Source organism: Canis lupus, chromosome 2 (genome assembly GCF_003254725.2).
Source record: "Canis lupus dingo isolate Sandy chromosome 2, ASM325472v2, whole genome shotgun sequence".
NCBI lineage: Eukaryota > Metazoa > Chordata > Mammalia > Carnivora > Canidae > Canis > Canis lupus.
In genome coordinates, this window is record NC_064244.1 from 54,613,518 (window position 1) to 54,629,230 (window position 15,713).

At 36.1% G+C, this 15,713-nt stretch overlaps 1 protein-coding gene across 5 annotated transcripts in view; it reads left to right on the plus strand.

Annotated features, from left to right (window-relative positions):
• The window catches only part of FCHO2 (FCH and mu domain containing endocytic adaptor 2), a 120,783-nt gene that overhangs the window by 82,204 nt on the left and 22,866 nt on the right, over positions 1 to 15,713 (plus strand). For 4 of the 5 annotated variants that reach the window (XM_025448365.3, XM_025448366.3, XM_025448367.3 and 1 more), the window contains 4 exons: positions 2,904 to 2,998; positions 8,256 to 8,359; positions 12,699 to 12,828; positions 14,979 to 15,038. In XM_025448365.3, coding sequence (XP_025304150.1) covers positions 2,904 to 2,998; positions 8,256 to 8,359; positions 12,699 to 12,828; positions 14,979 to 15,038 — 389 coding nt within the window. The remainder of the gene's footprint in view (positions 1 to 2,903; positions 2,999 to 8,255; positions 8,360 to 12,698; positions 12,829 to 14,978; positions 15,039 to 15,713) is intronic. The other variant, XM_025448368.3, reaches the window with a different exon arrangement.

Here is a 15,713-nt window from a genome sequence, read left to right on the forward strand (position 1 = left end):
GAAAGTCCATGGTATTTTGATAGGGATTGCATTAAACGTGTATATTGCCCTGGGTAACATTGACATTTTCACAATATTAATTCTGCCAATCCATGAGCATGGAATATTTTTCCATCTCTTTGTGTCTTCCTCAATTTCTTTCAGAAGTGTTCTATAGTTTTGAGGGTATATAAGTTTTATTTTTAAGTAAGAGTCTTTTTAGAGCAGTTTTAGGTTCATAGCAAAATTGAGGGGAGGATATAGAGATTTTGCATATATTTTCTCTGCCCCCACATATGCCCAGCCTCCTTCATGATCAGAACCCCCTACTAGGATAACACACTTCTTGGAATTGATGAACCTACACTAACATTATTGTCACCCAAAGTCTGTGGTTTACATGAGAATTCGCTCATTCTTGTATAGCCTATGAGTTTTGACAAATGGGTAAGGACATGTAACTCTACTATTATGGTATATAGAATAGTTTATACTGAAAATCCTGGGTCCTCCACCTGTTCATCCTTCCCTCTTTACTATGTTTAAATTTTCTTTTGTCCTTTTTTTTCTAGACAGTTTTATTATCTTTGCAGTTTCAGTTCCAGTAGAGTGTTAGCAATCATCCTCTTTTCTAAGCTGTGAAACGCTCTGTGGAGTTTCTGGTTGTTTTAAATTCTTATTTGACACTATAATTTTTAAAAGAATCCTTATTCAACTATATTTGGCCTTGGTGACTTCACTGCTTCTAAATAAATGCTAGTGTCCGAAGTTCATATATGTATTTCATCTAGTCATTCTCATTGACATATTCTCACTTTTTTCCTTCAGTTTGGGCTGTGACTGTTTAAGATAGACTGTACTTTTCATGAACTTTGAAACAAGGAAATGTCGCAAGTTAAAAAGGCTAGAAACCATGTTGCTAGATTGATTGATTGATTGATTTGTAAAGATTTTATTTATTTATTCGTGAGAGACACAGAGAGAGAGGCAGAGACATAGGCAGAGGGAGAAGCAGACGCCCTGGGGGGGGGAGCCCGATGCAGGACTTGATCCCAGGATCCCTAGGTCACGTCCTGAGCCAAAGGCAGATGCTCAACCGCTGAGCCACCCAGGCACCTGCTAGCTCTTTTTATTTTTTTATGTATTTTTTTAAAAGATTTTATTTATTCATGAGAGACACAGAGAGAGAGAGGCAGAGACACAGGCAGAGGGAGAAGCAGGCTCCATGCAGGGAGCCCGATGTGGGACTCGATCCCGGGTCTCCAGCATCACACCCTGAGCTGAAGGTGGTGGCGCTAAACCGCTGAGCCACCAGGGCTGCCCTGCTAGCTCTTTTTAAAAAGAAAGAAATATTTGAAGCCAGTGTTTCATGGGTCCTTTTTCATTTCCATATCTGTCAATAAGAATACAGTCTTATAATGTTTTTTTTTTGCATAAGTAAAAGTGTAGGCTTCATTAAATGGATAGCTTAAAATAACTTGATCGTATTTTTTTTTAAAGATTTATTTATTTATTTATTTATGATAGACATAGAGTGAGAGAGAGGAAGAGACACAGAGGGAAGGAGAAACAGGTTCCATGCCAGGAACCTGACGCGGGACTCGATCCCAGGACTCCAGGATCGCGCCCTGGGCCAAAGGCAGGCGCTAAACCGCTGAGCCATCCAGGGATCCCCTAACTTGATCCTATTAAAGCTAGGCACTAATCTAATTGAGCACAGTGGTGGTATTCATTTATCATTTTTAAAGATAAGTTCAGTGTTTTAAAATTTTGCTTTTAGTAATTTATGCAATTGTGATTCTAGGTTTTATATACAAAATTTAGTTTGCTTCCATGTAGGTGCATGTTGTGATACTAGATACATGCTTATAGATAATTGAACCATTTTCATTGTAATGAGCCTGTTTTCTAAGATTTAAAAATATTGTATTAAATAGTGGCAATTTGATACATTAAAGTATTGTTTTAATGGGGTTGATTTTTATTTTGCACCTTAACTATATATAAGGTGTCACTTTTCATAGCTCACTAAAGCTGGAAACATCTTTTAAAAAGAGGTGGTGGCAAAATTTAGGTACTTCAGGATCTTAGAGATTAGACATCTTAAAAGACATGTGACTAAAATGAAAAAGAACCATTCATTTAAAAGTTTTTATTAAAGAGCTGGAAGTTGAACCTAAAAATAACTAGTCCAGTGGATTCCAAGGGGTCAGTGAAGGGTTATATGGTCTGTTGAGATTTTTGAAACTTGAAAGTTGATGCTCTTGATGATTTTGTCCATAGTTTTGGTTACCTCTCCTAAGACATGACGGGTCCATACATTTCTCTAGACTACCTCAGTGGCTCGGACTATCGGTTGCCCAGGGAGAAGTCCTGCGCTTGTATGATCTACTACAGTAATCAGAACTTTGAAATTTATATCAACCTGTTGGGCTTACTTCTGTACATGACAATTTCAAAGATGAAGAAAAAAGATAAAATAATATTTTGAGTACTTAAGTATGACCTTATAAAATTTCTGCCTGATTTCTTATCACTTGAAGAAATTTCCTGTGCATGACTTGGTTCTAGGTGTGAATCAGCAAACCTGATTTCTTCATTTGTAAAGCTGAAATGATTTCTGTTCTTGGAGCCCCAAAGATTGTTAGAATATAACAAGGTGTGATTGGTGTGCATTAATCTCCTCTACTGCCCCCTACCAACTTTATGTACTGTTACTGGACGTTCTGCTTAGAACAGTTAACAAATACTGGTTTAAATTAAAAATTTTGGTTCAGTTTTTTCACACATTCCATCGGCAGAATACCCAGCTTTTAAATCATATATTTAGCTATTCCAATTCTAGGAAATAAAAATAAGTGACTAGGTTTTATACGAATGAAGTGTTCCTTGGTTAAAATATTTATTTTTAAATATTATGGCAGGAAAGGGACCAGCGACTTACTTGCTTGGGATCCCCTGTTTGGACCATCTCTTGATTCATCATCTTCAGCTTCACTGAATTCGTCATCATCATCAGGTAGTGTGTGTATGTGTGTGTGTATTTATTATTTAAAAGATTTTATTTATTTATTCATGAGAGACACACAGAGAGAGGCAGAGACACAGGCAGAGAAAGAAGCAGGCTTCATGCAGGGAGCCCGACGCGGGACTCGATCCGGGACTCCATCATGCCTTGGGCCAAATTCAGGCGCTAAACTGCTGAGCCTCCCAGGTGTCCCAATATGCGTGTGTATTTAAACTGAGGAATTCACGAGTTACTTTTTTCCTGATTTATTCATCACTTTTGTGTTATACTTAATGGTCAAAAATATTTTTAACTTATCCTCTCATATTGCCAGATAAAGTGATTTTATACTGATTTTGTTAACTTGGCTGAAAGACCCTATGCCTTAAACAAAAATTTATCAAAAACCAATTTTTTTCATTGATGTATTCATTTCAATATATCATTCCCTTATCAATGCCCAGATAATTCTGTTTTTAGATCATTCCACTACATAGATGTGCATTAATGTAACCAGTCCATTGTTACCAGACATTTGAGCTGCAGCTAGCTTTCTTGTTTTATGAACATCCACAGATAAATTATTACAAAGATATTATGAAAATTCTATCAGTACAACATGTGAGTTTCAAGATATACCCATTGATATTTATTGCCAAACTGCTTTCCAGAAAGGCTTTAGCACTTCCCAAGCAATGTATGAAACAGCTTGGTGAATGCTTTTTAGTTGTTTTGGCAAGAATGCGTTTTCTTTTATTCAAAATAGTAAATTCCACTAGCCAACAGTCAAAGTAGGCCTCAAAATGCTTGTTTAATAGAACGCTGCTTGTTCAAAATAAGAAACTAAAATCCACTGTAAATTGATCTTCAGCCTTCTTTGGGATTTCGGGATTGCTGTTCAGTATTTGGGGTTAGGAGAGTGGTGGGGAGAGAACTTGAACTGATTGAGTTCCTGCCATGCTGCTCTGTTAGAAGCTACACTGTTTAATTTCACTTCATTAACTGCTCCATGAAGTCCATTTTATTGTCCCAATTTTGTAGATGAAAAAAAGTAAAGCTCAGAGATGATTTGGAACTTCTCTGAGATCATTTCATAGGAAATGAAGCAACAATTCAAACCTGGATCTTACTAATTCTAAAGTTCTGTTCATTGTACTCTAACATACCTACCAAACGTATGACATTCTGAAACATAAATGGATTTTAGGCAACCTTAACTCCAATTTGCAATTTTGAAGGGATGATGATCTATATTTAATACTTATAAAACAGCAAGAAACAATGAAAGATAGTTGAACATATTCTGAAGTAGCATTATAGCCTTCCTCAGTGGACATGTTATTATTTACTTTTATAAAACTAAATAGATTATATAAGGAAAGTAATTGTACAGGAAAAACTGAAGTTATCATTAAGGTCTCCTTTTTGTTCAGTGAAAATGTAAGAATGGTATTTTATGAATTATTTTTCAAAATACCACATAAAATTTTTCACATTGGTATCACACAGGATTTAGTTACATAGAAATTTTTTCCTAGCCCTACCCTTAGTCTCTTACTCTTTTTTTCAGCACAGTCTCTTCCTTTTCAAAAAAGTCCTCATTTTTCAAAACTCTTGCTGTCTCAAGTATGTTTCACCCCTGTCACTTTTAACTTCAGATAAAAAATGATTCATTTTTGTTCAGTGGCCATTTGATGTGTAGTAGCCAGGAAATAAAACATTTATTAACCCTTTGTTACTTTTTAAGTTCACTTTTGTATGCATTTTTTTTGTATGCATTTTTAAACTTTCCTATATAGTCTGAAAAATGATGTCAAATTATTTTACCTTTCAAAGAATGTTAGTCATGATGAAAAGAGATGATGTTAAAAACCTAAAAATATTTGAGAAGGTATAAAGGGGCGGGGGGGGGAACGCCTGGGTGGCTCAGTGGTTGAGCATTGGCCTTTAGCTCAGGGCGTGATCCTAGTCCTGGATCGAGTCCCACGTCGGGCTCCCTGTGAGGAGCCTGCTTCTCTCTCTGCCTGTGTCTCTCATGAATAAATAAATAAAATCTTAAAAAAAAAAAAAAAAAAGAGAAAGCACAAAGGTGATAGTGCTACGTTACTCAGCAGTGTGCCTGACTGGCTAGTGATGGGAGCAATGTTGGAGTTAAAAACCAGCCTAGTATTTTTGAAAAGATAATTTTAAGGAATTTTTATAGATCTGATGTGCTCAGTTAATTCATGAAGAGAAAAGAAATGCTCTACATTAAGACTTCTGGGAGGGTTTTGCTTGTATATCAGTGTTTACACTTTTACCAACTGTTAGAGTTACATGTTGCTCCTCTGAAAAAACAGAATAATTATGGCTTCAGTTTTACCCCTATGTTTTTTAAATCTCGTATGCTCTCATACCTATTTTCCTTAATAGAAAGTTTGGACTTATGCTTTTGTTTGAAAATGTATTACTATATTGGCGCAGCGGTTTGGCGCCTGCCTTTGGCCCAGGGCGCGATCCTGGAGACCCGGGATCGAGTCCCACATCGGGCTCCCGGTGCATGGAGCCTGCTTCTCCCTCTGCCTGTGTCTCTGCCTCTCTCTCTCTCACTGTGTGCCTATCATAAATTAAAAAAAAAAAAAAAATGTTTAAAAAAAAATGGGATCCCTGGGTGGCGCAGCGGTTTGGCGCCTGCCTTTGGCCCAGGGCGCGATCCTGGAGACCCGGGATCGAGTCCCACATCGGGCTCCCGGTGCATGGAGCCTGCTTCTCCCTCTGCCTGTGTCTCTGCCTCTCTCTCTCTCACTGTGTGCCTATCATAAATTAAAAAAAAAAAAAAAAATGTTTATTTTTCTAGTTTTGAATGATTAACATAACATTAACCTGAACCAAGAAAACTATTTGGCTATGTAGATTCATATATTTTTTTTTAAGATTCATATTTTATTCGAGAATTTCCCTGTTGCTTCTGGTTTTTCAACTGCTTTCCCCTCGTTCAGCTTAAGGAACTTAAGGACTATAGCAGAAACTCTTTGTCTCCCATGGATTTGTTTGAGTGTTTAGTAATTGAGTCTTTTCATGAAAGCAGCCTGTATTTTGAATTGGAAAAAGTGACTTGTGATTATTTGAAAGAGCTGAACCTTAACACTTCTACCAGGCTTGGTTTGTTTTGAGTTGGACAGGCTGTTTGTCTGGCAGTAATGAAGCTCAGGGGTACGTCTCTGTGACGTGAAGCTCTCACAAGCTTGAAATAACTTGTCAGTGTTGGTTTCATTGATAATGGGCTTCTCTTGCAAGTCACTACGTCGTAGCACAGGGAAATGTTATGGTTCTCAGGCTGGTACATATTTCTTCCAGTGCACAGCTTCAAGTAGGGGTGCAACGTGACAGAAGTGGGGCTCGCTGGGAGAAGGCAGTGGCCTTAGAATCTGCACAGAGTTTCTTAGCAGGGTTTTACGGTTTTCTTCAAGCATCGGAGATCTTCCTCAATGATTCCATACCCCTCGTGCATTGACTTTCACTCCTTTGTGACTCCCTTTTGCTTTAGGTCCTTTCCTGTCACCTGCATTCCCCTTCCTTTCATATATGTGTTCCCTTATCAATGACCACCGGTCCTCAGCCTTACTGTTTGTTTCTCCATAGATGTACTTAGGCCTATTCATATGTTTTTTTTTTTTCCCAAAGATTTTACTTATTTATTCATGAGAGACACAGAGAAGAGAGAGAGAGAGGCAGAGACACAGGCAGAGGGAGAAGCGGGCTCCATGCAGGAGGCCTGACGCGGGACCCGATCCCGGGTGCCCAGGGTCAGGCCCTGGGCTGAAGGTGGCGCTAAACTGATGAGTCACCTGGGCTGCCCAACTATTCATATGTTTTTAACCCGCACATCTGCAAACTTAAAGAACGTAATGATTTCTATTTCCTCCCATCCATATTCTTCAGTCTGAATTATAGCCCCACCTTTTACAATAAACTAAAGGGATTTGAAAATACTTTAGAATACTATACAGATGATTTAAACATATTTGCTCTCATTCTTCAATCTTGTTTAGATTTTGCTAATATATTTATGACTTTTGATGATTTACACTTGGATTTCATTAATTTATACCAGAATTGAGTAATTTTTAGTGAGGAATACTTAGGTTAGTATCTCTGATTTATAAAGTAGCAAAATTTGTAAATGGTGTTGAAAAACAACATTAAATTTATGTAGGATTCTATCATAAAAAAAAAAAAAAAAGGTATCCCTGGGTGGCACAGGGGCTTGGCACCTGCCTTTGGCCCAGGGCACGATCCTGGAGACCCGGGATCGAATCCCACGTCGGGCTCCCGGTGCATGGAGCCTGCTTCTCCCTCTGCCTATGTCTCTGCCTCTCTCTCTCTCTCTCTGTGTGTGACTATCATAAATTAAAAAAAAAAAAAATTATGTAGGATTTAGGAACAGTGAACTCTATAGGATTTCTGTAAGTATTTTCTTACCAAAAATTAATTATAGTGATTTGGGGGAATTTTTTCCATAAATAATGTATTTTTGATACTTTTAATTATCATCAGAAACTTTACAATGTAATTCAACTTGTAATTTGACTTTTAATTAAGGTAAGTGTTTTATTTAGAGTTCAGGTGACTACTAAAAAGGTGTTGCTTCAAAGGCTTGGTCTTGCATTACTGTCTGTAAGTAGATGTACTGGCAATAAATTAAAGACCTTCAGCCTTTAACTGGTTTATTTTCACTAGCCAGTTTGTCAGAATTTGTTTTTTTTTAATATGTATAAAGAATTGAGGGGCAGCCCGGGAGGCTTAGTGGTTTAGCGCCGTCTTCAGCCCAGGGCCTGATCCTGGAGACCCAGGATCCAGTCCCACGTCGGGCTCCCTGCATGGAGCCTGCTTCTCTCTCTGCCTGTGTCTCTGCCTCTCTCTCTCCCTCTCTCTCTCTCTCTCTGGTCTCTCATGAATAAATAAATAAAATCTTTAAAAAAAAAAAAGAATTGAAATGGGAATACAGTTGTGTGTGTTAGTTCTACTGAGCAGTTAACTTTTTTTATTTTCAGGAATATTGTTAGCTTCAAGAAAAGCCCATTTGATAGATTCCCAGTATTTCAACAATTATGGATAATTTTATACATATATATGTATATATATAATTTTACACATACAAATATATATATCAAAAACTGGAAAATGAGCTTTGAGTACTGAGAGTTCTTCTATAATAGAATGTTTTTATGTAAGAATTACTACATACTACTAATGATTTTCTTCAAATTCTCTTTTTCCCCCCTACCAGCCAGGCCCACAACTCCTCTTTCTGTAGGCACCATTGTCCCACCTCCAAGGCCTGCTTCCAGACCAAAGCTTACTTCAGGCAAACTCAGTGGGATTAATGAAATAGTATGTACTCAGGTTTTTTTTTTTTTTTTTTTAATTATAATTGTTTGATTTAAGATGCAAATGTATTTTTCCTATATGCACCTTTAACAGTTAATTGCTTGGAATTATCTAATTGAATCTTCAAATTATAGAAGAGCTTTTCCAGCCAACATATCCTTTACTCCCTCATATTATTTCAGTGATCATACCTATGGAACAAGACATTGTTCAGGAGGAAAAGAGATGCCTGCGAAAGTTGGCACATCATAAAAATACCATTCAGTACCTATTCTTTCACAATTAAGAAACAGTATTCATGTAATTCTGCTTTAAGTAAAATATTAAGGAAGAAATGGTGGCCTGTTCTTAGGGCTTAGAAGTTTACTGCCAGGAGAATCCTGGAGGGCATCTAGTCCAGCTTTTAAAACATAAACTGGAGTTCAGGTCGCTTAACTGACTTGTCAAAGTACCATGTTGCTTAAGGAAAAAAAAAATATTGGCCTACAAAAGTTGTCAGGTAACTAAAGAAAATCTACAAGGTATATCCAGAGTGAGGTTCTCCCAAACCAGTCTTCTTGCCTCTCATCTCTTCTACTTTGCTTCATGTTTTAGACTAATTGCCAGTATTAAATTTCTAATAGTCAAACTTAATCATCTTATTCTCCATATAGACGTCTCCAGTGGTTCCCCATAATCCACGTGTTTGAATGTTTTAACTGAATGTATGAGGCTCTTTATAAAGTTGCCTCAACAGCCTATGTTATTACCATACTAACTGTCCAGCTTTCTCCTCTTTGCAACCTGTGTTCAGCCCTTTCAACTCTCTGCCATTCGCCAACCACATCATGCTCTTTTATGCATCCATGTCTTATTTTGCTCCCATTACTGAAGTGCCCCTCAATTGTCTGTGTAGGAAAATGATCTCTTTTTTAAGATGCAGCTAAATATCATCTAGCTATTTGATCATTTCTCCTCCCCAAGTGGATTTAATCACTCTTCCTTATAACCATATACTTTACCCTTATTTCTTATAGTGCACAAATTATATTGTGTATACTTCCTTGTGTGTTCCCTTCACGGGACTGTGCCTTAGCCAGTTTCATACTTTGCATAATGCCTGTTACATAATAGATATTTCATGAATAAATGAAAAGGCTTGAGCACCAAGTATTGAAATGGTGACATCTTTCTCTTCTTATTCTAATGAACAGAGTTAAGGAAGTGCACTCAAAGACTAGGTACAGGCTGCCAAGGAGATGATGTTATTTGAGTAATATAAAAATGACTGCCTCTAAATAACATAAGATTTCTTCCTGATTACAAAAGCATTGTAAGATCATGTAAAATTTGGGAAATAAAACAGAAAAATTAAAATCCCTTCCATATTTTATGACCCAGAGATAGCCAGTATATATATGTGTGTGTGTTTGTATCTCCTTTCATTAATTTTTGAGTGCTTATTTATTCAGATGCAGTAAAACATAGTTGTTAAAGGCACAAGCTTATTAGTCACTAATTAGTCACTGAGCAGCATTAGATAAGTTATGTGTTTGGAGTCTGTTTCCTTAGGTGTAAATGAGTATAAAGAGAATGGCTGGTGTGAGACTGAAATGAGTTACTATGTGTAAAATACTTGCAACATTACCCAGTGCAAGTAAATATGCAAAAAAAAAAAAAGTTACTGTGCATGATAAATCAAAGGTCATAGTTTACATATTTTTTATTCTTCACTTGAAAATATTTTGGGGATATCTTTCTATTTCATGAATTATTCCATGGGCTTTAAGCTCCTTCCAAGCAGCAGAATTCTTTGTCAAATGATCTGAAGTTCCAAGTCTGTTATTAAATAACTAAAAGTTGGACTTTTATACTTGAATCTTGGACCTTTTACTCCCTGTCCCAGCCTTGAGAACCTTCTAGAAACCACCCTCTGAGGGCTTCTAGGAGCACCTTTGGAAATGGTTCTAGAGCATAAATGCTCTATCTTGTAAGACCACCATCAACATTAAATTTCCCAGAGGTTTTTAGAAATGTGATTAGTTTAAACATTTAGTTTATTTCCAAGTTTTCATTATTCAAAACTGGCTTAATTATTTCTTTATGAACAATTTCTTAATATCCTTTTGTTTACTTCTTAGCAGACATTATTTCCTTACTAAAAAATTTTAAGGTGAAATTCATGAACTAAAGGGTATGCATGTTTTTAAGACTCTTGATGATTATTATTGCTGTATTGCCCACCAGAAATTTGTATTTGAATTTTCTCCAGCTGTACATCTGAGTGTTCTTTTCCTTGTATGCTTATATGTGCACTTTTCCGGGGAGAAGGGCTCTCTACCTTTCACCAGATGCCCAAAAGAGTCACTAATCACACCCTTCTCACATTCCTATAGTAAATGCCTCATTGTTCTAGAACAGTGGTTTTCAAAGTTTGGTCCCCAGATCAGCAGCAGCATTACCATCACCAAAGATCTTGATAGAAATGCGGTTTCTCTGGGTCTGCACCAGACAAATCAAAAATTCTTCTGAGAAGTGGCCCTCTGAGTGATTCTAATGCATGTTTATATTTAAGAACTGCTGTTTTGAAGTAGTGCTGTTCAATAGAAATATCATGTAGCAACAAATATTAAAGTATTCTAGTAGCCACAGTAAAAAAAGTAAAAACACTGAAATTGACATTTTATTTTACTCATTATATGAAAAAAATCATTTTACAATGTAATCAGTATAAAGATTGAGAGGTTATTTTTTTGTTTGTGTCTGCTAAGTCTTCAAAATCTGTATATTTTATACTTAATTTGAACCAGCCACATTTAAAGTGCTAGTGGCTACTGTACTGGACAGTGCCATTCTAAAATAAGACAAAAACCACTTGAGAAAATAGATATTGTGTTTTTCTAAAAAATTATAAAATACACATTCTAAATTGTAAATTATAAAAATGTAGCCATGTGATATTGGTCATGAAGCCATGTTGCTATAGGAGAAATTTCTCCCATGGTTGGTTGATCAAGACTTTTTTCTGAGTTTGCAAGTTTCAGATTAGCTGCTGAATTGAATGTTTGGCCTCATACCCTGCACTATTTCCATCTGTGTACATAGGGAGTTGCAGTTTTATACTTTGCTGCATTTTTTTTAATCTGTCTTCATTATCAGTCATCAAAAAGCCATTCTCTGGAACTAATAAATTGAATACTATTTAATTGTGGAAGTGAGGGTTTACTTAGTGTAAAACACTTGGATGGTATCTAATTTTCATGTAAGTGTGTATCTGTAAATGTATATTCATGGAATCAAGAGTTGACTAATTTTAGTTGTATGAATGCTTATAAAGGGTTTTGTTTTTGCCATTTGTTTTCATGTCCCTCAAATAATTGAGGACAGAAACAATGTCTTTGTTATTCACTGCTTGGTTTCTAGTACCCAACCCATGGCCTGACGCATAGTAGGCACTAAATGAGTATTGTTTTCAGTTTATATTTTTATAAGCAGGAAAAGGTTATTTTTAATTAAGCTAATAAATATGCCTTATGTTAAAAAATGAAATTTCTCAGCAAGTGTTGATCATCTCTTATTGGGACTCTTAGGAATGTGGAAGGAAAAAAATCCATTCACCCAGGTAAAAGATATGAAATATTTTTCGTATTTTTTTTGTTTAGAAAAGTGGGAAGGCAGTAGAATTGATTTTCTCAAACCTCCTTTAGGGGTTAAACTGTCTCAAACAGGAAGCATTACAAGGAATTATAAAAGGAAAACGGACACATTTGTAAACAGTGAAAATAAAGCCAAGCAACATATAGGGACAAAGTGTTTGCAGCATGTAAAGCAGAGGGGTTAGTGAAAGCTCAGGTAATACTAAGCCCTCCTGAAACTAAATCAGAGAAAGCTAACAAAGAAAATTCATAAAAGGCAAAATGCCAACTTTATTTTTATCAATTTAAAAATTATTTTTCCTTCTTCTGAGTCTCATCCATTCATTGCTGACAAGGGTACAGAGAAATATTCTCTTATATTTATAGGCAGTAAAGTGAATAATCCTTTTGGGAAGCAGTTTGGCAGTATGTTTGAAAAACCTTCATACAGTTTGAACTAATAGTTTAACTTCTGAGAATCTGTCTTAAACATACTTTTTGAAATAGAGAAAATGTCGTATGAATAAAGGTTCTCTTGACAGCATTATTTTGAAATAGCCTTCCTAGCCTTTAATCTACACTTGAAAATTATTCGACCTGTGGCATCTCTATTTTTGGTTATAAGAAAATCAATTTATATTAAAATTAATCTTACCTGGTAACTAAAAATCTGTTCTTATAAGGAGCAGTTGTTTTAGCACTTTGGTAAATAACTTTTTGTTTTTAAGCCCAGGCCATTCAGCCCACCTGTAACTTCCAATACCAGCCCACCTCCTGCAGCTCCATTAGCACGGGCAGAAAGTTCTTCTTCTATCTCATCTTCAGCTTCATTGAGTGCTGCCAATACTCCAACAGTAGGTAAGTGATTATTATAGATGACATGTGATAGTTAGCATCCCCAGTATGGCCAGGCTGAATTTTGTTTTTTAATGAGCTCACGAATTTAACATTAGAAATTTTGGTTTTCTGGAAATACAGTTGGCATTATCAAATGTGCCGCATTTTCCTTTTCTGTTACACAGTTTATATTATCTGAATAGGAGAAATTTTTAGCACTGTTGAGAGTGCATCAAATTTATCAACTACTGACTAATATAAATAGTTGAAGGCAAAATACAACACAGTCCTTTCTAATGTGAAATGATACTTAGATTCCTTAGAGTTTTTATTTCATTTTTTTTTTTTAGAGTTTTTATTTCAATAATGATTCAACTTAAGAAAGTTTTGTGCTTACAATGAAGTACTCCTACAAGAATTTAAAAAATAAAGATCTAAAAGTAAATATAGGCATATAAGCCTAAACCCCACCAAATCCAGTATTTTATTACATCTAGTTTTTTTTTTTTTTTTCTTTAAAGATTTCATTTATTTATTCATGAGAATACACAGAGGAGAGAGAGAGAGGCAGAGACACAGGCAGAGGGAGAAGCAGGCTCCATGCAGGGAGCCTGACATGGGACTCGATCCAGGGTCTCCAGGATCAGGCCCTGGGCTGAAGGTGGCGCTAAACCGCTGAGCCACCCGGGCTGCCCTACATCTAGGTTTTAAGACATTTTTCTATCTTCACTTATAACTAATTTTTTTCTACAAATTCTTACTACGTTTCTTGCCAGCTGTTGATATAATAAAGCACAAAGCCACTTTAAAGCTGTTGTGTTGTAGGAGTGGCAGCTTTTCATTAAAATTAGAACTGTCCTTGTTGCTGCTTCTAAGCAGTAAGAGTTCATCTTTGACAGTCCCATTCACTGATGCACACTAACTGAACATAATTCAGTAGTGCTCTTTTTTTTTTAATTTTTAAGAAATTTTTATTTATTTATGATAGTCACACAGAGAGAGAGTGAGAGAGGCAGAGACACACACAGGCAGAGGGAGACGCAGGCTCCATGCACCAGGAGCCCAACGTAGGATTCAGTCCCGGGTCTCCAGGATCGCTCCCTGGGCCAAAGGCGGGCGCCAAACCACTGTGCCACCCAGGGATCCCCAGTAGTGCTCTTTTTTTTTTTTTAAAGATTTTATTTATTTATTCATGAAAGACACACATACACACAGAGGCAAAGAGAGAAGCAGGCTCCGTGCAGAGAGCCGACATGGGACTCGATCCCGGGACTCCAGGATCATGCCCCGGGCCAAAGGCAGGCGCTAAGCCGCTGAGCCACCCAAGGATTTCCCCCAGTAGTGCTCTTAAGTGTGATCCTGTACCATCTGTCTGCATCACCTGAGAACTTACTAGAAACAGAGACCTTTTAAATCCCAAGCTCAGTATGGGGTTAGCAATTTTGAACAGGCCTTCCAGGTGATTGTGAAGCATGGTAAGTTTGAGAATGACAGCCCTATTTAATTATATCCGATTTGTGAAAACTCAGAAAAGAGAAATGCATTTTCTAAGTTTGGACATTATAAAATGACATAATAAGAGGCTAATATAAGATTAAAAGTAATTTCATATTTACATGTCCGAACATGATGTTATCATCTTATTTTATACACCTTTACGAACATACCGCTTTTCCAGTCTTTTAATTTCAGGTAAACTATATTTAATAAGTTTTTCTATTTGTTGTATCAGCACTTTATTCTTACCTTTTCTTTTTTTGTATATGTGATTTTGTTAATTTTGGTTTTTACAGACTGTTTTTGTCATAAAAAACATAGATGGGTCCTTTAAGAAGTCAGATGGGTGGGCTAGGTGCCAAAATTAGCTTTACTTCTCTATTTTCCCTTGATTATTTAGAAGGATTTCAGTTTGTGATGAAACTATTTTTGATTGAGTAGGTACGTATTTGCTTTTAGTTTGGGTCAGTGTTGGCAGTAGAAGAACCACAGGGTAGATGATAGCGATGATCTAGGCAGGCAGGATATAATGTGGATTTTGTACAACAAAGGTACTTTAAATCTACCATAAAAGTTCACTTTTAGAAATTATAATGCTTATTCAGCTAAGTTTTTGATTCTTCTTGAAAATATTTTATTTTCCTGCAATATTTTGTTTTATTTAAATATGATAGAAGATGATAATTTGATTGGGACACTCTCTGAAATTGAAAAGCAGTGTGAGACTTCACAAGGTATTGTATCAAAAGCAATGTATGTGTTGACTAATGATCCTAAAATGTATCTAAAATACTTTGTTACCTCATTTTTCCTTTTTCAGCAATCTATGGTGTCTCAGAAGTCAAGAATAACTCTAAGGTTTTACATTTGTACTAATTATGTCCAGTTGCTATATATAGGATCTATTGATCTCAAATCCCCAATTATAAAAACATACAGAATTTTTGCATTGTCTTCCATCTCTCTGCTTTTCTTTCCTCTTCCACATTAAGAAATGTCCATAAATCTTACTGCTAATGTTGTCAGTCAGAGAAAAAGTCAGAAAAGAAGCAGCAGTACGATGTCAGTTTAAAAAAAAAAAAAAAGTAATACCTCAACTACCAGAGCAAAGGCTGTCCTAGGAGGACTGTCCATCTAGTGAGGTGAGGTCAGAGGTATAAAGTTAGCAAATAGTTGGGAGTGGTTTTTACTCCTGAGTGGAAAGAAATTCCACAAAAATATCCATTGATTGTTACAGGAAAATACTTCATACTTCAACTTTATAAGTTTTCTGCATTTTTGAAGCATATAGTTTAAAAGTAGAACAATGAAACCAAGATTAGAACACATAATATTCTTCTAAAGAATACAGGGGATTTTTTATTTCTAAGAAATTATTTATTCTGAATAGTGTATTATAAATTTACACT